General features: G+C 45.7%; 1 protein-coding gene and 1 long non-coding RNA gene across 3 annotated transcripts in view; one reads left to right on the top strand and one right to left on the bottom strand.

Moving 5' to 3' along the window:
• The window catches only part of PLCB1 (phospholipase C beta 1), an 887,760-nt gene that overhangs the window by 806,621 nt on the left and 53,558 nt on the right, over positions 1 to 27,581 (top strand). For both annotated transcript variants that reach the window (XM_068232505.1, XM_068232506.1), the window contains one exon: positions 13,067 to 13,153. In XM_068232505.1, the coding sequence (XP_068088606.1) occupies positions 13,067 to 13,153 (87 nt within the window). The remainder of the gene's footprint in view (positions 1 to 13,066; positions 13,154 to 27,581) is intronic.
• The window catches only part of LOC137504300 (uncharacterized), a 132,943-nt gene that overhangs the window by 43,715 nt on the left and 61,647 nt on the right, over positions 1 to 27,581 (bottom strand). The gene's annotated exons all lie outside the window — the stretch shown is intronic.

Below are 27,581 nucleotides of genomic sequence, written 5' to 3' on the forward strand. Positions count from 1 at the left end.
TCCTGATGTTCCAGTGTGACATCTCTTCACAGCAGCACCTTTTTGGTAACAGCGGCGTCATGCTACGCGCTGGTATGGGCTTGCATCACATGACAGACACTGCTGTTAACAAGGAGATGAAGTCGGGCTGTCATGCTGGAATGTCAGGACCTGGCAAATTTCTTCTCATTATTGCCCTGCTTGCCACTCTGCAGAGGTCGGGGAACAAGCATACAAACTAACTGCTATACTGGGCTGAGAGCTGGGCACATCTGACTATCTATACAGGGGGAAAAGTGGCACACATGACTACCTATAGGGGGGCGTACATCCGACTACTTATAGGGGGGTACATATGACTGTCTATACAGAGGCATATCTGACTATAGGGGGAGGGGGCAAATCTGACTATAGGGGAGAGGGGGCTCAAAACTGACTATACATGGGTGGCACGTCTGGCAACTTGTCTTTGGTAATATCTACATTACTTTATGTGGTTTTATTTAATAAGAAAAGGGAGCACGACTTGAGGGCTGTGGCTTGTGTTAAGGGGTGCAGATTAGGGCGCTAAAGGTTGGCTGATTGGCCGCAGAGTTCTGACGTCAGGCTCTGAAGATGACTTTGCAAGCCTGAGCAGCCACAAACAGAGCATTATCCTCACAGGGTGACTTAATAATGGCGGAGGGGACCATCTGTGACTGGCAGCACCCCCCCTTGCCCACTCCACCTCCCCCGGGCTTACTAGCAAACGTTATCAGCCGGCGCTCCAAGGACAGATACAGATAAGAACAGGGGTACATAGAGGGACACAGGAAGGGCAGAGAGGGACATAGGAAGGATACAGAGGGACATAGGAAGGGCAGAGGGGGACATAGGAGGGATACAGAGGTACACAGAGGGACATAGGAAGGACAGAGGAGGATATGGGGACACAAAAGGTACAAGGAGGACAGAACAATTGGTTGGGATTGGAGGGGAAAAAAATCCACAAGACAACCCTCCACGATGAACGCAGCAGGATTAGTAGGGATTTTTTCAACTAGCTAGGTGTGTCTTATGGTTCGGAGCATCTTATGGTCTGAAAAATATGGTAACTCACAGTTTATCTATCCTTATCAGTTAATTTCATGAATTAGCTCTCCTTACAGTTCAGGTGGAAAATAACTAAGGTTAGATAATGCAAGAAAAAAAGTGTACCAGCTCTAACCCTCACCAACCCCACTTTCCAGAATAGCATTAAGAGGAAGAAGTGTTGGTGACATTGATGCTGTGCCTTCTCGGTGGCATTGTCATTTAGGGAGAGGCATTGGGTACTTCTATTCATCTCTCTATTAGCCAGGAAGTCTTCACCTCACAGATATAGATTGCCTTCACATGATTTGATGGGTGGATGTCGGACAGATTATTATTTTCCACGCATTCCTCTTCAACAATCGTGCACTTTTTTAGCCTGGCAGCTGCCAGCTTGTTCTGAGTCTTGCAGCCGAATACCTTGTTTACCCCCCACACACTCACTGTGGCTGGAATCCTTTGTTCATCCCACACAACTAAAAATATTCACCAACGCTGTAGACGCGGCTGTAATTCTGCCTGAAGATATGGAACAGCTCAGACTGTCAGAACGAAATGCGGGCTACACAAAGGCGGCCATTCACAGCGCACATGTATTTCTGCCATCAGGAATTGCCTTGTACATTTTTTTGCTTCTGTAACATAGTATTTGGGAAGAGTACATTATTATTTCTTGCTGGATGCTTAATTTATGGCCATCCCATAGACAAGGCATGAGTATAAATTTGGTTAGTTTTCTTGCAGTAAACTTCTAGACCTTATCACTTTTTTTTTTTAACTGGTCATGTGATCATCTCTCCATAATATTGCATAACTTGTGTGAGACCGAGAACAAAAGTAGCTTTCAGTATCAAGTATGCACATTAAAGGGACCCTCACTTTCTTTCTGCTTTGTTTTTCCTGTTGGATGTGAGTAATGTACAGTGTGGGACCTAACTAAAGGCCCGTACCCACTACGTGATTTTTTACAGCAATTTTTTCAGTAATGTACAGTGGGGGACCTAACTAAAGGCCTGTACCCACTACGTGATTTTTTTTACAGCAATTTTTTCAATGACCACCATTTTTTTTTGCGCAACGAGCAATCGTTTCTGTGATCTTGCGATGTGTATACAGCCGTGCTATTGCATGAATGACGTTTGGCGGCGATAACGACAGTCAGGAGGATTAGATCTTTAAGATTCCTGACACAAGACTCCCGCACATAGTATCCCGATTGTCTGACCTCATGTTTGCGCCCGTCGTGTGCTGTCGCCAACCCCGGGCCACACTGAGGCAGGGTGAGGCAGGTTCCTCTGGCGGCGGAAGTTGGGGGTGGTGCCTGCCTGGCCGTGGGTGGGGGGCCTGCCATGCTGGAGGGGGTAGCAACCAGGAAGGGGGAGCAGCGAGCACAACGGTGGGGAGGGCGGTCGGACCCCCCCTCCCTCACCTGGGGCTCTCTAGTCCGCTCTCCTCCTCCAGCGATTTGCTAAAAATTCAATTAGTTCAGCCAGGCAGCGGGAGCGCAATGACTCACCTACTTCCTGGATCCTGCGCTGCATTCCACCGCTCACTTCTTGCAATGCCGCCCACAGTGGGGCTGTGGGGGGCTTGCTCCTCCCCCTTCTGCAGAGTAATACAGTGGGGCAGGATACTTGTCTGCCCCAGTGCTGCTTCATGTCTTTTCTAATCTTCCTGACAGCCACACGCTCTATCCTGCATACGTCTGGCTCTGAATGCCTGTCACGTAATCACTGAGGTGAGGAAGTTTAGAGCGTGCAGCTGCCGGTAAGAACAAAAAAGGCAAGTCAAAGCACTGGAGCAGGTAAATATTACACTGCTCTGCTGTACTACGATGTGGGGAGATGGTGCCAGAGGTAAAGGTGTGTAGGTGTGTGTGTTTTACCATCCACATGGGAGGGATTTGGATCGGAGGGGGTTCTCTGGGACGTTGCTGCAACCAGGCTCAAACTGACAATGTTTCTACCAGAAACGCTGTCATACTCTGGACGGGAAGGTAGTGTGCTGTCATTCTTTTACTGCTTACAATGATACACATTTAAAGAAATCTGCAGTGAAAATAAATGTTTTTAGGCACAGAACAGGCTTGGGAATCCTTTCAAATGTTCTTTTATGTAGCTACGAGTAGTTAGTGAAATTTTAATTTGGGGAGAATAATATCACTTTAAATAGAAATGTTTTTGTAAAACAGTTGTTTAGGTGAGGGAAAAAAAGATGTTTTCTTTTTCACATCTTTATGTGGCATTAGCTCAAGCCCTAAAATCTCTTTTGTTCACGTTATCTCTTTCCCTAACATGTATGTGGTTTCGAACCTCTCAAAAACAATGTAATGCTAGGTACACACCATACAATTTTGTGTTAGATAGATGGTTCGATAGATAATTTCCGACATGTCTGATCTTATTTCTCATAGACGTGAATAGAAATAGATAAGCAAATCGAATTGGAAATCGATCGGAAATTCAACGGAAAAAACGCATCGTGTGTACCCAGCATTGTACTTGCCTATGAAGGGCTCCTCCTTTTGGGTGCGGCACCTCCCCTTCTGAAAGAAACACACTGATTATATCACTGCACCAGCTACATCTGTCCGTATGCTTCTTCAAGGCCATTCCCTTCCTATAGAGAGCAACATGAAGGCGGTTGAGTAGCAGGCTGTGCCCGCCGTCACCCATAACCCTCTGCTCCACATTTCAGAAGGCCACACCCTTTCCATGTTTTTGTAGATATGCTTTCTCCAGTATTGCCTATGGAGGAGGATTAGTGATGCACCGTCCCTCTTATAGTCTGATGTGATCACCTGAGGTTTGACAGGTTTAGAATGTGAAATGATGCGAGGGGCAGAGTGCTGAGGGTAAGTGACCATGAAGAAATGGCCCTGAAAGAAATGATTTGTCATTTCCTTGCTTTAGTTTAAGAGATGAAAGGAATAAGGATTTCAGGGTGGGATACAGCAAATTTATCCTACACTGCACTAAATCATTTGAGGTGAATTTGCATCTTATAATTACACAGCCTGATCAGTAAATGGCATGCTCTTGAAGCCAATTTATATTTCTTAAGTATTTTAATTACTGGGATGCCTTCCGATACATATTTGCATGTGCAGCCAGAAACAGTTTCTCCGGAAGCTGGATGGGATTGACAGCCTACCTCACACTTCAACACTCGGCTCTTCCACCATCCAGCGTTTATAACAATAGCGTTGTAGCAGAAAAAAATTAAAGTGTACCAACCTGAGGCGACATGTGACATGATGAGATAAACATGTGTATGTACTGTGCAAATCATATTGCCGACCAGGCTGTTTTGCTTGTTTTAATTTGCTGCCTGAAAGTGTTTATTTTCAGGCATGCAAAGGTACAGCTTGCGTCTTGTTGGTACCTTCTCATGAATATAGTAAATCTCACTGATAAGCAAATTACAGCCATACAAGTTTTCCTGGCAGAATACAGCTTCTGAGGGCAGGAGAGAGATAAAAAAAAAGTTCAATAGTTCATGCATGCTGAAGTACGAGATTTTTCCCATTGGCGGGAGCATGATCGAGGACGCGCGTGGCCAGGACTGCGCAGGTGCAGTGACTGGCGATTGGCTCTGTCACTGGAATCGAAACTTCGTCACTGCAGGGGACCGGAGGATCATTCTGTGATGGCGCGGGCACGGGGTGGCTGCAGGGGGCTGGTAGAGGCCCAAGGTAAGTGAAACGCTTTTTTTTATTTAGGTTCACTTTAGTTTGCCTTTAACGCCGATTCACAAGGACGTTGAACGTGGTGGTCACGGTGCTTGCGGCATTTGATGCTCAAGTGCTGTCTATTTAAATGAATCAAACGATCACCTCATCTCGTCCTGGACGGTACACCAGGATAGATTCCTAAAATCGCAAAATCGTATTGAATCATGCTTTAAATTTGCACAACAATCACTATATCCTAATGGAAATTCACCCTTACTGCTGGTCCAAGCTGACATGTTTGTGTTTTTACAGCTGCACATTTATACTATGAACCCTCAATTCTTACACCTCTCTTAGACCACCACCAACCCGGATTGGTCACACAGGACAGGTTGAACTCATGGGTTCATGCTGCTGATATATCCTGACCCCACCAACTGTGTGCTTCAGTAGAAACGGAGATTCATCACACTAAGCTACATTTTTCCAATTTTGAACAGACCAGTTTTGTTGAGTGTGTGCCCACTGCAGCCTCAGCTCTCTGTTCTTGGCTGACCACAGCAGAACTTGGCAAGGTTTGATGTGTTGCCAATTCCAATATTCTTTTCTACTAACCACAGTGTTAAGGAGTAGCCATCTGCGTTACTGCAGCCTATCTGCCAGCTCAAACCAGTCTGACTGTTCTCCTCTGACCTCCACCATCAGCAATCTTGTCTGCAGGCCCAATGTTCATTAGATGTTTTTTTGCATTTTGCATTTTGCAAAGAGTTAAAGCCAAAGACGCTTGTGCTTGAGAATTCCAGGGTACTCGCAGTTAATGAATTGCCGTACATGGATTTGCCTATCTACCATCAACAGTCATACTACAGTCAAAACTACTGATCACATTTTCCCTCTTCTGATTTTTGATGTACACATCATTTTAAGCCTTGTACACACTAGGTAGTTCTTGGCCAAGGAAGCCGTTTGGGGCCCTCTCTGATAAGAATCTAAAATGTACTGTGGATGACCCTCCCCTGTGTGTCCCTGAGAGGTCCGGAATGCCAGACTACAGCCTTGTCCACACGCCTGACTTAAAGGGAACCTGAAGATACTTCTAAAAAAAAGTTTCACTTACCTGGCGCTTCTGCCAGCCCCTGCAATTGCCCTGTGCCCACGCCGTTCTGAAACAATCCACCAGTACCGACGACCCCCAAAGCCTAAACCTGCAAGTGATGGATGGATCTATTCAACCTCAACGACACCAATCCTATTGTTCGCACAGTTCCCCCGCCCGCACGCATGTGCTTTTTGTCGTCCCTCCATGCCCCCCACCCCGCATAGCAACACAGAGCATCGTCAGCTACACAGCTGACATGCATGTGAGCAGCCTGGCCCAGCAATGTCCCCCAACAGGAACAGGTTCCGACGGGCGACATGTGTTGAAAGTGTGTATGAGTCCTATCTTGTTCAACCAAGGCCATTGTTCTCCTTCTCACCCCTCCTGCTCTGTTGTGCGCCTCTAACAGAATGAAGCACTGGCCTCTAGGTTATCAACGCATCTAAGCCCTGAACTCTTGCCTGTGAGATCAGGTCCCTTTATTCTCCTGACCCATACTTTTTTTTAATTATTTTTAACATAAAATATCATAGGAAATGGGACACTTACAGTAGAATGTAGCATACTGTATACAGAACAAGTACATGTTAATATTGTACAAAAGTCCACAAAAGAGACTGGCACCGCTGTCTATGATCATAGCTCTTTTATTCCATAAGAAGGCAGCAGCGACAGACTGCTGTTTCGAGTATCTCACTTTCAAAGAGTGAGATACTCGAAACAGCAGTCTGTCACTGCTGCCTTCTTATGGAATAAAAGAGCTATGATCATAGACAGCGGTTCCAGTCTCTTTTGTGGACTTTGCTGTGCTCCCCAGGAGGCACTGGGGTGTGAGTTTGGCATGCTACATTCCCTGTTTTTGGAGTGGTGCTCCCTTCCTTCTGTTTTTTTTAATATTGTACAAAACACGTGCTTGTACACGGCACAAACAAAAACAGTATTAAAAAAGGAGAAAGGAAAAAAATAACACAACAGAACACAGCCATTCACATTTGTATAGCTCCACATGGTATACTTGTGGTAGCTAGAAAATGCACTTGCTAAAATAAAAGCATTGACTATCATAGAGGTGTTACTTATCGTTCCACCTGTCTCATATGAGCTGCTTGGGACTATTCCTGTGCATAAATATTAATTTACGGTATGCTGGGGTAGAATCTGTCCTCTTACACCAAGAGACAAGTTAGGCCCGGTTCACACTTGCGGTGGCCCTCCGGAATCGCCGTGCCGGAGCCGCACCGCTTGCAGAACGGACGGAACGGACGCACGGCATAGCAATGAAAGCCTATGCGTCCGTTCACATGCGTCCGTTCTGCCGAACCGGAGCCGGACCGGATCCGGGCCGGATCCGGACTCCGGCCTCCGTTCCAACATGCGCTATTTTTTCATCCGGCTCCTCCGGCAGCCGTATCCGGGGCGGAGCCGGACTGCACCATCCGGCCAATACAAACCAATGGGAACCGGAGAGCGCACAACACACTGGCTGAGAAATCCGGATGTTCTACCCCACTTCCTATGGGGATTGTTGCGGCGATATTGGATGGGGACACATGGGCAAGCATTTTGGAGTGGAGCAGCACAGCTGGATCCGGATCCGGAGATGTTGGCAGCATGTCGCAGGTGGAGGTGAGTGCTAAACAGCAGAGGGCCTGATTCCACAGGTCCCCCTTCTGCTGACCTCCCAGACCCCAACATTTTTTTCGTTTTTAACGTTACTTTTGCCAAACGGATCCGGATCGCATCCTGATGGACACCTGATGCAACCTGACCGGATCCGGATCGGATCCGGATCAGAACCGTACGGTTCCGATCCGGATCCGGTCCGGATCCGGTCAGGTCATCCGGTCCGTTTGGCAAACAACCGCAAGTGTGAACGGGGCCTTAGGGTAGTAGAGCATCCCATTTTACTCCTGACCCACATATAGATGATTTTTGATTGTTGCAACATGATTGGTGGGGTGTTCTTACATCTTGGCCTACTGATGACACTGTGCTATTTGTGCTACTTTCTTATAAGATGATCTGTACTGCTGCGGGTTGTTGGTTCCTGTGTATGCATGCTGGCGACACAAAGGAAAGTTCTTCTTCATGTAGAGAGCTGCTTGTAAATAAACCTAATTCCAGTTATTCTGCATCTGTAATTACTGAACATAACTGGCTGATGATATAACTGCATGAATAAGAAGGTGCCCAGGTGTTCCTAATAAAGCGCTCAGTAAGCGCACCAAGACCTAGTTCACCATATGTGAACAAAATCACTGCATAGAAACAAATACCTTTATGTGTTATAAATCTATAATGGCCTCAATTCATTAAAGGACTTACAAGGCCAAACTATTAAAAAAAAAAGTTAAAAAAGTGAAGTACCTGCATCTCTTTAAAAGACACGGAGGACGCCATCCGCGCCCTCCATGTCATTCCGCCGGGTCTCCGCCGCTCAGTAGACCCCCCCGGCCTGTCACGACCGCAGGGCCTGGGTCGGGCTCTCCTGCCTCTGCCAATATGGCCTCCGGAGCTGGCCACGGCTGCGCATGGGCAGAGCATTTTCCAAAGGGGGGGGGGGGGGGGGCATGTGGCGCTTGTAGCCAAAAAATGGGGGTAATAGAAGATAGGTGTGACCATGGACCAGGGTGTGGGTGTGGTGAAGGGCAGAGCCAACTTTATGGCACCCCATTTTGCCCGACATGTGGACGCCCATGGTTGCCATTCCGTTTCTGTTCCGCTGCTTCCATTCTTTTTCCCCACATCCGCCTCGGACCCTCACCCCGAAAGTGGATTTTGCCCCTTAGAATGGTCCATTTCAGGGCCGGGCCGAGGCAGAGGCTGGAGAGGCTCCAGCCTCAGGGCGCAGTGTAGGAGGGGACGCACAATTCATTCAGCTGTCATTCCCAATTGTGTTTTAAGCAGAAAGAAATAAGAAAAGGGGATACATAGCAGTGACTGCAAGCCAGATAACTAGAGATTAAGGTGTTGGGGAGGTTGGGGGCCCTGGGGCACCTATTAGTCTAATAGCAATCAGTGTGTTAAGGCTGGGGTGGGAGGGATGGAGGGGCACACTTTGCTGTCTCAGCCTTGGGTGCTGAAGGACCTTGTCCCGCCTCTGGTCCATTTCTTCACTAGTGTGAAGAAACGTTATGTTTTCTCATTGACCCAAAAGCAGCGCTTCAGCTTCCGTGTCCATTCCGCTGGGCTCATCGGTCTAGAAAAATTGGTGCTGCTGAAAACTTCAGCGGATTGTGCGGAATGGATCCGTTTGAACGGACGGATGTGAACTGATCCATAGGTTAACACTGGATCTATTTGTATCCGTTAGGAACCATTCTGTTCCGATCCACAAACAGAACATTTTTTAACGCCAGTGTGAACCGGGCCTAATATTTCCCCCGTGCGGTAGAATTTTGGTAATTTAACAAACATGCTTCAATTCACTAAGCCCTGCTTGGTAAGTCTCACTTACCAGTTGTGAAACAGGTCAGTGGTCAGACGGGAATCTCTGTGCATGAGTCGGGGTTTTCTGTCCAATGCATCCCTGGCATCCCTTTAGATGTGCTGCAGCCACCAGGGGGAGCTCTTCTTTTTTATAAGAGTATACAGATGTTTAAATCTAAAGGGATACAGAAATGCCTTTTAAAAAGTCTCCTTCTCTGTTCTGCCGGAGTGAAGTCCTGCCCTCCAGGGTATCTGATCAAATCGGCTAAGAAGCACAGCTGTGTGGCTCTCCCTATTGGCTGCCTGGCTCTGGCTGTCTGCTACATCTATCAATATGCTACCACATGGAGAGTGTGAGTTATCTGCTGGTTAGAGCTGGACACTTTTGCTTGATTTACTGAATGCTTTATTCTTTTTGAATTGCAATTTCTTGACATTTCTTGAGATATTTACTGCACAAGTCAGCTTCAGCAGTTTTCTGCATTACCAAATGCGTTAATGCTTAGTGAATTGAGGGTGTTTAGCAAATATGTACTGCACTATGTTTCTTATAAACTTATGTCAGAATTGGTTAATGGAAACCTACGCTGATAACTGGTGACATGATCTATCCTGCCAGCCAGAACACACCATGTAATACATGACTGATTCTGATGAAGTTTCTGCTTTTATTAATCAAATACATTGATTTTCTGGTGGAATCTTTTCAGCCTGCTAAAGCAACTAGATTACAGTGACACCCTCATTATTCAGTTCTAACATTCTGTGTCCTTAAACTAGTAATAACAAAGGAGAAATGAAATGCTTAAAGAGGAGCTGTCAGCCATGCTATCTAAGGAAAAAAAACACAAATATAAGTAGATAAATACTTGCTCTACTTACATAACAGATGTATTGCACTGTCCGCGTTATGATTCCTGTGAATTTTATAAAGGAAAAGTAGAGAATCCTATTCTAGACAGTTTCCATATTTACTGTGGCTATTTTGAAGACAGGCGTGATGTAATATCCGCCCTTCGTCTCCTCTGCCTGATTTGCCCGCCCTTCACTATAAAAAGTGCATTGTTTCAGCCTGAGAAATTTTGGCCAATCAGAGAGGAAAACGGGAGGGAAAGAGCCTTCAGCCAATCAGGCTGCATCAGTTAAGTCTGAGGGGAAATAGAGAAGCAAAAAAAGACAACCCAGCATGCCTTGCAACTTCTCAGTTGTGTACCAAATTTTCTGTGTACCAAATAAGAGTCATGTAAACTGGGGGAAGATAATTTATCAACAAGAAAAGTAATAGTGATTTTAACTTTTGGATTGCCTGATTAGCATCCTTATTACTAGTTTACCAGATAAAAATAAAGAGTTGTTTTTTGATTTTATGCCTGACAGTTACCCTCCATATGTGCTGCATGGCACAGTCACAGAGATGATTGTTCTGTATTGTATTTCTGATACTGTTTCTGTAACAGTGATTATTACTTTAACCTTTTCGGGGCCGGCCGCCTACCCCCCCTTAAGGACCAAGGCATTTTGCGCGGGAGGGGGGTGCGCACGTTTGGGGGGTCTGGCGGCCGGATCCCGTGTGTGGCTGGCTGGATTGGTGTCCCCCCATGGTGGCCTGTGCCCCCCCCCCCCTTCTGCCAGCAGCCTTCACTTACCTTCCAGGCTCCAGCGATGAGCCGCACGGGACCCTCTTCTCCGGCTGGCATCTCCATTCTGTCTGACGATCAGTTCCGGGTCGCGGCTTGATGACGTCATCAAGCCGGGACCCGGCGCTGACGTCAGATGGAGCGGAGATGCCGGCCAGAGTGGAGGGGGGTGCCAATCATCGCGGGAACGGCAGGGAGGTAAGTGGATCCTCTTCTTTTCCCCCCTGCCGCCGCAGCTGTCAAACTGATCACTACGATCCGACGGCGATCGTAGTGATCACGTGATCGGCAGCCATACGCGATGGCTGCTTATCACTCGGGGGAGATGTCGGCTGTCATATGACAGCTTAATCTCCCCCTCCGGGTGCGCACGATCGTGTCGGGAGCGGAAATTGCGGGCCGGTGTAGATTCTATGCCGCATCAGGCTAGAACAGCCACAAGTGCGGCGTAGAATCTAATGCACGCGGTCCCGAAAAGGTTAAAGAGAAGCTGTAACCAAGAATTGAACTTCATCCCAATCATTCCATGAGAAATCTTTTCCTTTACACAAACGGATCATCAGGGGGCTCTGTATGGCTGATATTGTGGTGAAACCCCTCCCACAGTGTGATGTCAGGACCATGGTTCTTACATCACACTGTGGGAGCCTTGTTGCACAGTGGGAAATAACAGCTGTTTCCAACTGCCAAAAAAGCATGCAGCAGCTACTTCCAGTGACATCACCTGCCAGCAGTAAAAATGTACCCATGTGATAAATGTCAGAATGTAAATCAGGGAGAGGAAAGATTTTACAATGGGCAAACACTGACGAAATCATTTATACATAATTATTGTAAAAATCATTTTATTACATTATTTTTACTGGAGTTCCTCTTTAAGGCAACAGGAACTAAAGATGTTTTTCAGGATATCCCGCCAGTGTTTGGTTTTGGCCCAGATATCGACACCACAAAAAGGTGTGTACCACCCACGCCTGAAAACGTTGAACATCAAACCAAAAGTTAAGCACTAGACGTATATGGGGTCCTAGCCAGGCTTGGAGGTTTTACTGAAGAGCCCCGTAGCCCACCAGCGATGTAGATGCAGCTCTAAAATGGAATGGAGGGGTTATGCACCCCCCACCCCCGTTTTAGGAGCCACACCAGCTTTGCTGTTGGGTCATAGCGCTCTCAAAATGAAGGGAGAGGTTAATGTTGCGCCTGCACTTCAGAGCCTAGACCTCTCTATTGGCTGGTATGGAAGTCTTGTAGGGTTCATGAAACTGCGCACATTCAGCGCTATGTAAAGCTAGTTCTGCTGCGGTAACTAAAAAGTACCTGGCTGCAGCCCACACTGAAGAGCCCTATGCCATAAAACACCATCCACATGTAATTGAAAGCTTACTGTATATACTCGCGTCACGTATAAGCCTAATTTTTCAGCATACAAAATGTGCTGAAAAGATACCCCCTCTGCTTATATGCGAGTCAGTGGAGCAAAACAGATGATGGAGCAGGTTTTGTTAATGGCAGAGGAGCGTATAGATTGTGCACTAGTGATCCTGCTCTTTCCAGCTTGCGCCCTGCTGTGTCCCTGCTCCCCATCCCCTGCAACATGGTATGCAGAGTGTGCTGCTCAAGACTACCTGTGTCCCCTGCTTGTGGAGGGGAGCATGCAAGCAATGTGTCAGCGGTGCAATGATTGGGAATTCTTCCTGTGTGGCAATTGCTGTCTCATATCTATGACTCCATCTAGTGGCTTCTTGAGACACAGCTGTATGATCCTGGGGCACTTCTGGCTATGGGGAGAAGGGGTGACTTGTACTGGGGGAACATCTGGCTACTGTGGCGGGGACTATATTGGGAAGGGGGCTTATATGCTAGTCAATCACTTTTTCCTGGCTTCTGATGGAAAAGTGGGTACCTCGGCTTATACATGGGTTGGCTTATATGGGAGTATATACGGTACTTTACTGTAGGGAGTCAAACCTCAGTGCAAGCTTCAGTAGGTACATAGTGGTAACTAGCTGTGGTTCGTGTGCTGCCTCTTGCATCCTGGTGAGGTTTAGCAGAGAGTTACAAAAGTGGTCATCTGGAGTTTCTAAAGCGTTTCATTATTGAGTCCCGTTTGCATCGCATGTGTTTTGTCTCGCATTAAACAGGCAGTCTGTATCCTCACTATATTCTCTTTCTCTCTAGTTAGAAGACGCTCAGACTAAAAGGCAAGAGAAGCTTGTGGAAAAACACAAGGAGATCCGTCAGCAGATTCTGGATGAAAAGCCCAAGGTAATGCGTCCTCTAGTATATGTTTAGCTGCAATTGGACAGAATGTAAAAAATATGCCCGGTTTACAATATCACTACAGCATTCTTATTTGCCTAACAGAGTGTGCCGATTACATCATTTAGGTCAGCTATACAGAAGTGTTTTTAGCACAACGACCTTGTGGCAGGTTGGTGCATTCTATTTTTTTAACCCATTACCAACTTCAATAGAGTTACCTCATTTGAGATAAGTGCACTGCTTTTGAGCTCAGCTGGCTGAACTCATTGTGCTGTAAATTCTTGGAATGCTTTGATCTCTCTCTACTAGCAGAAAGTGTAGAAACTAAAAGCAGAAGTCCTCTTCTAGTGTTTCACACTGCCCCCTAGTGACAAGTGGCCATAAATACACATTACAGCAGTACCAATTAGAAGCAGAGAAATGTAACAAATAAGAAATAAAAAAAATGGGCTAAAATATATTTGGCCTGAAGCACTCTCAAGCCTCTAAATAAACTGTTTACTAAAGGGTTAATTAGTATAAGTTCATCCAAAACTGTTATTTCACTCGTAGGCGGAATCGGTAGTATGTGAAGGGGCTACCTAAACCTGAATGGGCAAATGCCTTGCGATTTGCCCAAATAAAATACTCCACAAACAGGAGACTAGAGACAACCTCTCTATTACCAGATGTAACAATGACAGATGTGAGATTTCCATCCCTTCAATATGACATTCTTATTTTCAATGATAGCAGAGTCCTTTAAACCATCCTAGTGCTAGCTCTAGCGTTATTTGACCTAGCAAGTGCTGTTCCCGTCCTCACACCATTTTCAATTATGTCTTCTGACATATGACTGGGGAGGCACAGACTATATTGTATCTGCTGCTATGATCTATGGCCAGAGCTACTCGTCTGTGTAAAAATAATGAACTCTTCTTCACCGAGCAGAAATTTATATTAAGAAACTGTCCTCTATAAAGTCTACAGAGGATAGACTGTGAGCAGAGGACAGTGGCACACACAGACAGACACACACAGGGCTGGTTCTGAAGCAAGGTGAAACATTTGCATCAGGCACAGAGATTACAGGGGCAGCATGTTTGTACTGTGTTTACATTAACAGTATGCAGTCAGAGAAGGAGGAGAAGCAAGAGGAGAGAGAGGTGAAGAGGTCATCATTGGGAAAAAGCAGCTTGTTGTGCTGTGTGAGGAGTCTAAAAGTGAGTGCAGAGGGGGGAGGCAGGAGAGCAGCAGTGTTTTATTTGACTTGCACAGCAGAAGGGAGGAGGTGGCATTGCTGTCCTGACAGCATGTCATGTGAGAACATTAAATAAAGCAGAGTAAATTGTCGGGTGGTGTGTGATCGTTCCACATAGGGGGGCGCATCCTCACAAGTTTGCCTCAGGCAACACACACACACACACACACACACACGTCCATGCTTAAAGCAACAGTTCATGATCCTTTTGGGTGACAGTCTTATTTCTGTACTGGCAACTTGCATATCTTGGGAGAATAGCAATAGGGAAATCTATGGATTATGGTGTTCCTATTTGACACCAAATAATGGCCCATATTAACTAAATGCTGGTAAAATCACTGTCATAAAACGTTATACTAGCAAAATGCACTTTACCTGGGTGATGCGAATTGTGCCATGTGTGCATTGCGTGCTACTTCAGTTACATAAATACTGGTAACATTGCCGGCATTTATTGAATATGGCCACATGTTGCTTGAGCCAATCAGTTGGTCACATAAACATCAACCATGAGTAGTTAAAGACGCAGGAGCAGCCAGGATGGAGTGAGGTGGTTAATCACTTCAGCCCGGGTTGTTTTTACCTTATGGATGCAAGCAATTTTCACTTTTCAGTGCTGCTCTCATTCATTCGGCAATAACTTTATCACTACTTATCACACCTATTTTTTTCATGGAAAAATATGCTTTTTTGTTAATATTTTCTTTTAGTTTTGCACTTTAAAGGGAAAAATAAGGAAAAGAAAACAAAAAAATACACAATTTCCCTAGTTTTATCCATTATAGTTTTAAAATAAACAATGCGATGGTAGATAAGACCCACACATAATATTTGCCTATTTGTCCTGGTTATCACAACATTTTTATCATGTTCCTAGTACAATGTATACTGACAATTTTTTATTTGGAAATAAAGGTGTATTTTGTTTTCTCGTTGTACCCTATCAATAATGACAAGCCACTATTTGAGAAAATAACAGTAATATCCCCTTATGGCATCTATACCTGTATTTGAAAAGCTGAGTCCCTGAGGTAACAAATTATGTATTCTCTTTTAAATTCCGACACTTGTGGTTCTTTTTTACGTCTGCTTTATTTTGTTACAGAGTACAGGTAAATTACAATGTTATTGTTTTTGGGTCAGTTTGTCAGCAAAAAGAGTTCACGTGACATAAGCCTCAACCCTAAAACACCCTAAAATTTGTTCTAAGACTTATCACAGTTAAAATGTTACCACATATGTCTTATTTGATAGCTAGTTTGGCATTTAGCAGGCCTTTAACCCCAAAGTGTGCATGTGACTTTTAAAGTATTTTTGTGACTTTGAAGAGACCCAGAAGATTTGAACATTAGATAAAGGCCACAAATGTCACCATTAAGAAAGGATAACATCCAGTGCTAAATATGGCTAGTTTGTAAGTTTCGGGCTCTTGTAATTTTCCTGAAATTTTCCCAGGTATTTTCACTCCAATTCCTCTTTAAGCAGCATACAACTTATAGTTCCAGTGTTGTGATTAGCTTGTTTTTTATTGTGTTTTTTTCACATTCAGTTCAGGTTAGCTTGAAGGTTAGTAGGTGAAACTGTGTATATGATTCCTTTATGCCTGTGTCCAACTATCCATTCATAAAGCCATACACTCTGATGAACTGCCAGCTATTCTTGTCAGTTTTTTGTGAAAAACATCTGATCTGCATGCTTGTTACAGGGTCTTTGGATAAAAGTATTAGAAATGGAGGATCTTGGGGACAGCCTGGCAACTGGTATTGTTTAAAATGAAATAATATGTCAACCTTTACATCCCTCTCACGTCAGGTTCCCTTTAAAGAGAACCTGTAGTAAAGAAAAAAAATGCCCTGGGGGGTACTTACCTCGGGAGGGGAAAGCCTCTGGATGCTAATGAGGCTTCAATCTTCCTCCTGTGCAGCACTGATCCAGCGCTGGCTCCCTCGATCAGCTGCATACAACAATATTTACCTTTGGGATCCAGCGCAGACGTTGGTTATCAAAGGTAAATATCACCGCATGTTGCAGGCGCTAGTACGCCTGCACACATCGCTGGTGGGTTTTCAGGGCTGCCGGCACTGGATTGGGGCTACACAGGAGGACAAAGCCTCATTAGAATCCAGAGGCTTCCCCTTCCCAAGGTAAGTATCCTATAGGGGCACTTTTTTCTTACAGATTCTCTGTAACACAGGCGTCTGTTATACGCCTGTTGAACCCCACGCCCCAAATGACCTGATCCGGTTTCTAGTACATTCACATCAAGTTTGCATATCACTTATGTTCTCCAATGATCCCCAGGGCCTGCAGAACGTTACAGTATCAGGCCCCATGTATAGACAGTAAAAAGCTCTTCAGATATTGGTCACTTAGGTACCCTTAACAAGCAGACATAACAGATGTGACTCGTGTATTATTGCAATACTACATTTCCATAATACCTTCGGCCTTCTAATTTCCCAGCTGATAGCCCTCTCCATCCAATTTCCTATTGCCTACCTTTAATCAAATTCACTACGTGTAATGCAATTAGGTTATAGATTCTTTTCAGAAGACCTTGCAGGACATAACCTGCGGCTTTGGCATCCTCCCATTCTCAGCAGCCAAAACATTCATTCTGAAATGTCAACAGCGGAAGCAGGAGGCTTAAGAGAAGAGCTGAATAGACTGGAAGATATATAACAGTAGATGCAGATCTTTGCAAATCCCGGGAAAGCTATGATTGAATTTGTATGTACGGTATCTTCTGTTTCAGAAATGCTAACCCTTCTAATCACATGCCGTGTGTTGCTTACTGCAGGCAAAATAGGCCATACCTCAGGTCTTATGGCCGCAGTCTGGACGGTGGTCTCTCGATACATTGACTGCAAACCTCAGTGGAGAAACTTTAAGGAAATGAGTGTAGAAGTCAGGGCTTTAGGCACCACCCCAGTGGAATGAGAACCTCTACCTATAGGTGCACCTATGGAGTGCGTATGGCGGTGCAGCCACATGAGTTGGGCACTGGGGGTTGCCGCTAGTAGTAAAATATTGGTAATTAAGATTACCAATATTTTACTAGCCACTATCTATTTTAGGACCACACTAACCACATGCAAACAACTGAAACAACAGATGTGTGACCCAAACACTGTTGAAGCCAAAAACACCAGCAGGACTGCCAAGGAACCACTATTGTCTAAAAGGACATACATATGGAGACCTTCTTATCCCTCTAACTAAAAGGTGACTTTAAGCAAGAGCAACATGGAAGGTTTCATTCCTGATTACCGTCTATAAATGCATTTGCCTGACCAGGTCTGTGTGGGCCCTCAACTACTTACCTCATACTCTAGAGTTCAGAGGTCCATCCCATCCTCTAGATTAGGTGTTGTTGTGGCCGCCCTTGTTCTTGGTGGGGGATCATAATGGGTCTCACGTCCTAATTGGCCCCACTGTAGATTCCAGGAGGTGATAGTTGTGGCCTGCATTAAAAGCCACCGTGACGCCTCCCCATCGGTACTGCGCATGCACCTGTTTAATGAATGATTGCTTTTATTCGCTACAGCAGCAATCATTCACATTTAAAGGTTTTTTTTTTCTTTTAAACCGTTAAACCGTAAAAAAAACCATAAAAAAAGTATAAAAAGTTTTGTTTATTTTAATGAAATGTTTACTCCTTCCTATGAATCCCATGTGTCACCTGTACTTGGCCTTAAGATGTGTGCACACCTCAGATTACTGCCACCTGTAGTACTCGGATGGGATCGCTAAGGTGACAGCTCAGGGACCATAAACACTGTACAGATGTATCCCTCTGCTGTTGGGTAGCGATGCCTCTGTGCAGTATCAGGGGCCCCTGAATGCATACATTGGAAATCGGCACCGGGAGACTTGGGCGCATGATACAGCCGCTATATGTGGCTTATCCTGCTGCCGCACAAGTCCCGGCGGCGTTAATTACTATTCCCCCTCCAGGCCGGATGGATGGTGGGGAATGATGTAATTTGTCTCCCAGCTATTGCTGGAGGCCGAATTATTGTGTTTTAAAAGCAACTTCAGCTCTGTCTTCTGACAGCGCCGACGTTACTCACTGAGCGCCGCTATAGCCGTAGTTCCTATTACAGTCTATGGTGGCGGCGGCTGCGCCCAAATCTTCCTGCGCTGAAAAGCACTGCTCCACCCTGAATTGTCATCCTAGCGATCATGATTCGTAATTTTGCCTCTTTGCCAGGCTACGGGCCATTCAAGTGCCACTAATATATTCTGAACCACTGACCCAGAAACAAGTCTGTAGATCAGGTGTCCAAACTCTGTTCACTACAAACTTGCTGCAGATATTTAACTCAAACCAGACTAAACTGAAACTATCTGTACATTTGTCAGGCCAATATCATTTTTAAAACATGACATCATTTTGGCAGCCTCCCTATTAAAGAGTAACTGAAGCAAAAAGAGGAAAAAATAAATCAATACATTGCAAAGTCAGAAGTTACAAAATAGAAGAGAGATCAAGAAATGATGGATATTCACCATGCAATTTGTTCATGTTGTTTGATACACAGTCAGCCTGCAGGTAATCATCTTTTCTACTGGCAGGCAAGAAAAAAAAACTTGACAGCAACAACTGCCATTATTTTAAACCACACCCACTAACATTGCAATAGGTTAAAAGGCTGTTTTTTATGGATAAACATATGCACAGAGGGAGGTGGCTTGGTAGTTCGAAACATCCATTATTTCCCACAATACAGCAAGACTCCCATAGTGTGATGTCAGCATCTAGGTCCTGACATCACACTGTAGGAGGGGTTTTACCACAATGTCAGCCATACAGACCCCTCTGATGATTTATTATGATCTGTATGAGAAAAGGTAAAGATTTCTTGTGGGAAAGGGGGTATCAGCTGCTGATTGGGATGAAGTTCAATCCTGGGTTACAGTTCCTCCTTAAAGTGAATGGGAATCGCATTTAAAAAAAAAATGAGATAGATACCCAAGGTGAGGGAAGGCTCTGGGTCCTATAGAGCCTTCCCACTTCCTCTCCTGGTCCCGTCGTTCCGGTGCTGGCTCGCCCGGTAGCAGTATTTGAGTAAATTAGTCAAATACTGCTTTACCCGGCCGAAGGAGGCTTCAGAAGTCCTCAGGGAGCCCGAGTGCTCCTGAAGAAGGGCGGCCCTGTACTGCACCTGTGCAAGCACACTCTCTTGCACGCTCACTCCTGTGCAGTATGGAGCCGCATGTCTTCGGGAGGACACGGCTCCCGAAGACTTCCAAATACCCTTTCGGCGGGGGATTGAAACGGGGGGGGGGGGGGGTGAAGCCAGCACAGGATAGAGGGCACCGAGAGAGGAGACGGAAGGCTCTATATGACCCAGAGCCTTCCCTCTCCTTAGGTAAGTATTTGCTTCATTTTTTTTTAAATGCGGTTCCCATTCACTTTAAGGTTGAGCTATAGAAAGAATATACTGTATATTCCTGCGTATAAGACTACTTTTTAACCCTTGAAAATCTTCTGAAAAGTTGGGGGTCGACTTATACGCCGGGTATCATTGATGCTGGGTGATACCCCCTATCCTGTTACCATCTCTCAGATCTTGCTGCTGAGGACTGTAGTGAAGCAGTGCAGGTGCATTTGTGCGAGATCTGAGAGGCAGAGAAGGAGGTAAATAGGATACAAGGGCGGGCCAGAAGGGTGAAAGAGGCGTATTTTATGGGCACAGCGCGATCTATTCTTCCATACTGCTCTGATAAACAGGGAGACAGGGAGAGCTGACCAATCCACTTAGGAAGAGGGAGAGTTCACCAATCCAACCAGTCAATTGACTATATACTGTTATATACTGGGTACCACATACAGTACAGCACCAGTATATGATTTTTTTTAATTTGGTGTACGTTGGAAGAGGGGTAGTCTTATACGGTGAGTATATCACAAACTCTATATTTTAACTGAAAAAGTTGGGGGGTCGTCTTATACACCCAGTCGTCTTATACGCCGGAATATACGGTAATTGTACATGAATACAAAATTATCCTCATGTAAAATAGCTGCTAAATGGAAGTTTCTCCATAAAAAGCAATTAAATCGTGGAGATCATTTTTCTAATGTGCTAACGAGACAGCAGACACCTGGCTCTGCTACAGACAAAGCAATTGTGTCTTTATTTTCAAATGTATAAAGGGATCACACTGTGGAGTACGTTGTCTTTAAAAAAAAATTGGATGTTTGCAAATGTGAAAGTGTCCTAATGTGCTTGGGTTTATCCCCAGAGCAGAGGCGGTTTATAAGGGAAGATCTATTTCCTGTGCTCTGCAGCTCTGTGTAACAATATCCACACGGCTCTGCGCACACTTAGCTCCTGGCCGGGATGCTGGGTACAGTAGCGGCAGCAACGCTGCAACACAGGAAATGTCATTTGTCAGCCTCCGTTTTCCATCACGACAAATATAATCTGTGACTTGATGGGAGCAAAATGCAATCTGTGCACAGAAATGACCCAGATTCATTACAAATGAGCAATCCCACGAAATGAAAGCACAAAGGTCTGCAAACCTTTTCTCTATCATTTTCATAACTAAATCAAACACCGCAGTACAGATAGAACCATTTGTAGATGACTCCTCTGACCGTAGTGCACGCCCTTCCATGGTGCTGTGCAAATGGCACTGATAGACATAAACTGCACAGGTTTTACTGAGGCATCTCAGGGCTGTAAGCAAGGACAGATTTAGGCCAAGGCCACCTAGGCCATGGCCCAGGGCACCGCAGGAGCAAGGGCACCAAAGCAGCAGGCTAAACTGGTGCAGCATTTGCAAGGTTGCAAATGCTGCAATGCAGGGATATCAGGCGAGCGCCTGACCACGGTACTCTGCTGCTAGCCACCTGTGCAGCAGCCACCTTGCTCTCTGGACACGTTTGTGGCCGGCGGCTATGGACTTGGGCAGCATTGGAGTCAGAAAGGAAGAGGAAGCTTCTGCACTGGAGACGAGTGGAGAAATGAGTGACACTGATGGCTGCTGTGGTGTGAAGGTGAGCTGGCTACCTATACTGTAGGAGGGGGGTGGGAAAAGAAGGATTTAAGGGAGTCATCCGGCTACCTATACTGGAGGGAGAGGGGTCATCTGGCTACCTATACTAGAGGGAAGGGGGGGGGGGGGGGTCATTTGGCTACCTATGCTGGAGGGAAAGGGGAGGGGTCATCTCGCTACCTATACTGAAGGGGGCGGCTTATGACAATGGCCTTGGGCGGTAAAGAGTACAAAGCCGGCCCTGGCTGTAAGTCATGGGAGACCACACATGATGCTCTCCATCAATTCATTATATAATTGCCATAGCTCCCAACTGTCCCTTTTTCAGAGGGACAGTCCTTCTTTGGGAATTAAATCCCTCTGTCCCCTTTTTCATCCTCGTGTCCCTCTTTCAGGACTGATGTACAGATCTATGTAAATATATGTATTTTTCTACTGGAAAAACTGTGTTTAAAGGACAACTGTAGTGAGAGGTATACAGAAGCTGCCATATTTACCAGTTGCCTGGCTGTCCTGCTGATCCTTTGCCTCTAATACTTTTAGCCATAGACCCTGAACAAGCATGCAGCAGATCAGGCTTTTCTGACATTTTTGTTAGATCTGACAAGATTAGCTACATGCTTGTTTCTAATCTGATTCAGACACTACTGCATCTAAATGGATCAGCAGGGCTGCCAGGCAACTGGTATTGTTTCAGGCAGTGGTCCCACTTTTCGGCTTTCGTACGCGTTTTCTCTATAAATTACATTAGCTGCTGTAAGGCAGGGGTCACACTTGTCTTTCAGTTTTCTGCAAAGTGTAGACAACTGAAAGACAAGTGTGACCTCTACCTAAAAGGAAAATAAATATGGCAGCCTCCATATACCTCTCACTACACCTGTCCTTTAATGGTATCAGAAAAATCGGGCATATGTGGCTTCTGGACAAATCCCGGTAATTATAATTTTTTGCGGGTTGTTTCTCTGGTTTTATTTTTTTCCATTTTTTTTTACAGGGGGGATGGTTAAGGTTGGGCATCAGGAAGGTTGTTTGTGCAAGTGGGAGGGGGGGGTTGGGTTGTGCACCACCAGGGGGGGATCTTAGTGTTAGACACCACCAGGGGGTTATTAGGGTTAGGCACAACCAGGGGGTCTTTAGTATTAGACACCACCAGGGGGTTATTAGGGTTAGGCACAACCAGGGGGTCTTAGTATTAGACACCACCAGGGGGGTCTTAGTATTAGGCACCACCAGTGGAGGTCTTAGCGTTAGGCACCACCAGTGGGGGTCTTAGGGTTAGGCACCACCAGGGGGGGTTAGAGTTAGGCATCAGTACTGGAGGGTTCTGTGTGTGAGTAGGGTTGGGTTTAGCTATAGTAAAATATCAGTAATAATTACCAATATTTTACTAACGAAAATTAACACTTTAAATAGTAGTGTATCTGTAAATTTACTGATATACTGTTCCTGCGCCCAATTTTCCATGGTGGTCGAAATTCACGTACACACACTTTAACCACTTGAGGACCGTGGGCTTTACCCCCTTAAGGACCAGACCCTTTTTTTCCATTCAGACCACTGCAGCTTTCACGGTTTATTGCTCGCTCATACAACCTACCACCTAAATGAATTTTGGCTCCTTTTCTTGTCACTAATAAAGCTTACTGTTGGTGCTATTTGATTGCTGCTGCGATTTTTACTTTTTATTATATTCATCAAAAAAGACATGAATTTTGTCAAAAAAATTATTTTTTTTTAACTTTCTGTGCTGACATTTTTCAAATAAAGTAAAATTTCTGTATACATGCAGCACGAAAAATGTGGACAAACATGTTTTTAATTAAAAAAAAAACCCATTCATCCTATATTTATTGGTTTGGGTAAAAGTTATAGCGTTTACAAACTATGGTGCAAAAAGTGAATTTTCCCATTTTCAAGCATCTCTGACCCCCTGTCATGCTTCATGAGGGGCTAGTTTCCCAGGATAGTATAAATACCCCCCAAATGACCCCATTTTGGAAAGAAGACATCCCAAAGTATACACTGAGAGGCATGGTGAGTTCATAGAAGATTTTATTTTTTGTCACAAGGTAGCGGAAAATGACACTTTGTGACAAAAAAGAAAAAAAAAAAGTTTCCATTTCTGATAACTTGCGACAAAAAAAAATGAAATCTGCCACGGACTCACTATGCTCCTCTCTGAATACCTTGAAGTGTCTACTTTCCAAAATGGGGTAATTTGTGGTGTGTTTACTGTCCTTGCATTTTGGGGGTGCCTAATTGTAAGCACCCCTGTAAAGCCTGAAGGTGCTCATTGGACTTTGGGCCCCTTAGCGCAGTTAGGCTGCAAAAAAGTGCCACACGTGGTATTGCCGTACTCAGGAGAAGTAGTATAATGTATTTTGGGGTGTATTTTTACACATACCCATGCTGGGTGGGAGAAATATCTCTGTAAATGACAATTTTTGTTTTTTTTTACACACATTTGTCCATTTACAGAGATATTTCTCCCACTCAGCATGGGTATGTGTAAAAATACACCCCAAAACACATTATACTACTTCTCCTGAGTACGGCGATACCACATGTGTGACACTTTTTTGCAGCCTAGGTGCGCTAAGGGGCCCAACATCCTATTCACAGGTCATTTTGAGGCATTTGTTTTCTAGACTACTCCTCATGGTTTAGGGCCCCTAAAATGCCAGGGCAGTATAGGAACCCCACAAGTGACCCCATTTTAGAAAGAAGACACCCCAAGGTATTCCGTTAGGTGTATGGCAAGTTCATAGAAGATTTTATTTTTTGTCACAAGTTAGTGAAAAATGACACTTTGTGAAAAAAAAACAATAAAAATCAATTTCCGCTAACTTTTGACAAAAAATAAAATCTTCTATGAACTCGTCATACACCTAACAGAATACCTTGGGGTGTCTTTTTTCTAAAATGGGGTCACTTGTGGGGTTCCTGTACCGCCCTGGCATCTTGAAACAAAAATGACCTGTGAAATCCTAAAGGTACTCATTGGACTTTGGGCCCCTTAGCGCAGTTAGGGTGCAAAAAAGTGCCAAACATGTGGTATCGCCGTACTCGGGAGAAGTAGTACAATGTGTTTTGGGCTGTATTTTTACACATACCCATGCTGAGTGGGAGAAATATCTCTGTAAATGGACAATTGTGTGTAAAAAAAAATCAAAAATTGTCATTTACAGAGATATTTCTCCCACCCAGCATGGGTATGTGTAAAAATACACCCCAAAACACATTATACTACTTCTACTAAGTACGGCAATACCACGTGTGGCACTTTTTTGCAGCCTTACTGCGCTAAGGGGCCCAAAGTCCAATGAGCACCTTTACGCTTTACAGGGGTGCTTTACGGGCCCAAAACCGTGAGTAGTCTGGAAACCAAATGTCTCAAAATGACTAGGGGTATAAGCATCTGCAAATTTTGATGACAGGTGGTCTATGAGGGGGCGAATTTTGTGGAACCGGTCATAAGCAGGGTGGCCTTTTAGATGACAAGTTGTATTGGGCCTGATCTGATGGATAGGAGTGCTAGGGGGGTGACAGGAGGTGATTGATGGGTGTCTCAGGGGGTGGTTAGAGTGGAAAATAGATGCAATCAATGCACTGGGGAGGTGATCGGAAGGGGGTCTGAGGGGGATATGAGGGTTTGGCCGAGTGATCAGGAGCCCACACGGGGCAAATTAGGGCCTGATCTGATGGGTAGGTGTGCTAGGGGGTGACAGGAGGTGATTGATGGGTGTCTCAAGGTGTGATTAGAGGGGGGGATAGATGCAAGCAATGCACTGGCGAGGTGATCAGGGTTGGGGTCTGAGGGCGTTCTGAGGGTGTGGGCGGGTGATTGAGTGCCCTAGGGGCAGATAGGGGTCTAATCTGTTGGGTAGCAGTGACAGGGGGTGATTGATGGGTAATTAGTGGGTGTTTAGGGTAGAGAACAGATGTAAACAATGCACTTGGGAGGTGATCTGACATCGGATCTGCGGGCGATCTATTGGTGTGGGTGGGTGATCAGATTGCCCGCAAGGGGCAGGTTAGGGGCTGATTGATGGGTGGCAGTGACGGGGTGATTGATAGGTGGCAGTGACGGGGGGGCGATTGATGGGTGATTGACAGGTGATTGACAGGTGATCAGTGGGTTATTACAGGGATGAACAGATGTAAATAATGCACTGGCGAATTGATAAGGGGGGGGTCTGAGGGCAATCTGAGCGTGTAGGCGGGTGATTGGGTGCCCGCAAGGGGCAGATTAGGGTCTGATCTGATGGGTAACAGTGACAGATGGTGATAGGGGGTGATTGATGGGTAATTAGTGGGTGTTTAGGGTAGAGAACAGATGTAAACACTGCACTTGGGAGGTGATCTGATGTCGGATCTGCGGGCGATCTTTTGGTGTGGGTGGGTGATCAGATTGCCCGCAAGGGGCAGGTTAGGCGCTGATTGATGGGTGGCAGTGACAGGGGGTGATTGATGGGTGGCAGTGACAGGGGGTGATTGATGGGTGATTGACAGGTGATCAGTGGGTTATTACAGGGATGAACAGATGTAAATAATGCGCTGGCGAATTGATAAGGGGGGGTCTGAGGGCAATCTGAGTGTGTAGGCGAGTGATTGGGTGCCCGCAAGGGGCAGATTAGGGTCTGATCTGATGTGTAACAGTGACAGGTGGTGATAGGGGGTGATTGATGGGTGATTGATGGGTAATTAGTGGGTGTTTAGGGTAGAGAACAGATGTAAACACTGCACTTGGGAGGTGATCTGATGTCGGATCTGCGGGCGATCTTTTGGTGTGGGTGGGTGATCAGATTGCCCGCAAGGGGCAGGTTAGGCGCTGATTGATGGGTGGCAGTGACAGGGGGTGATTGATGGGTGGCAGTGACAGGGGGTGATTGATGGGTGATTGACAGGTGATCAGTGGGTTATTACAGGGATGAACAGATGTAAATAATGCGCTGGCGAATTGCTAAGGGGGGGTCTGAGGGCAATCTGAGTGTGTAGGCGAGTGATTGGGTGCCCGCAAGGGGCAGATTAGGGTCTGATCTGATGTGTAACAGTGACAGGTGGTGATAGGGGGTGATTGATGGGTGATTGATGGGTAATTAGTGGGTGTTTAGGGTAGAGAACAGATGTAAACACTGCACTTGGGAGGTGATCTGATGTTGGATCTGCGGGCGATCTATTGGTGTGGGTGGGTGATCAGATTGCCCGCAAGGGGCAGGTTAGGGGCTGATTGATGGGTGGCAGTGACAGGGGGTGATTGATGGGTGATTGACAGGTGATTGACAGGTGATCAGAGGGGATAGATGCATACAGTACACAGGGGGGGGGGGGGGTCTGGTGGGGAGAATCTGAGGGGTGGGGGGTGATCAGGAGGGAGCAGGGGGCAGTTTAGGGCATAAAAAAAATAGCGTTTACAGATAGTGACAGGGAGTGATTGATGGGTGATTAGGGGGTGATTGGGTGCAAACAGGGGTCTGGGTGGGGGGGGGTTCGAGGGGTGCTGTGGGCGATCAGGGGGCAGGGGGGGGAGAAATCAGTGTGCTTGGGTGCAGACTAGGGTGGCTGCAGCCTGCCCTGGTGGTCCCTCGGACACTGGGACCACCAGGGCAGGAGGCAGCCTGTATAATACACTTTGTATACATTACAAAGTGTATTATACACTTTGTATGCGGCGATCCGGGTGCTAGTAATCCGCCGGCGCTTCCGAACAGCCGGCGGGTTACAGCGCGAGGGGGGCGGAGCCAGTCCCCGGCGGAGGATCGTGTCACGAATGACGCGATCGCTCCGCCCATGCCCGTACAAGGACCGCCGCCAATTGTACATGCGGCGGTCCTTGCGGGATCCACTTCCCGGCCGCCATTTGTACATGCGGCGGTCGGGAAGTGGTTAAATGTTATTTCGATTATTTCGATTGATATATTTCTTATTGTTAAATGTTAAAATGAAGGAGAACTAATGATGATGAAGTGGGCCAGTGTGGTCTGAATTATAAAACTGCCTCTTTTGCTTCTGAATTGTTTCTGGTATCAGTAACGAGGGGTGTGTTGGGGGCGTAATATAGAGGTGTTTCAGAGGCGTGTCTAAAAGTGTCCCTCTTATCTCGAAAAGTTGGGATATATGTATTGTGTTTTCTAAAGCTGGCCATTAGATAGATCCCTCTGTGACTGAATCTGAACA

The sequence above is a fragment of the Hyperolius riggenbachi genome, chromosome 4, assembly GCF_040937935.1.
Source record: "Hyperolius riggenbachi isolate aHypRig1 chromosome 4, aHypRig1.pri, whole genome shotgun sequence".
NCBI lineage: Eukaryota > Metazoa > Chordata > Amphibia > Anura > Hyperoliidae > Hyperolius > Hyperolius riggenbachi.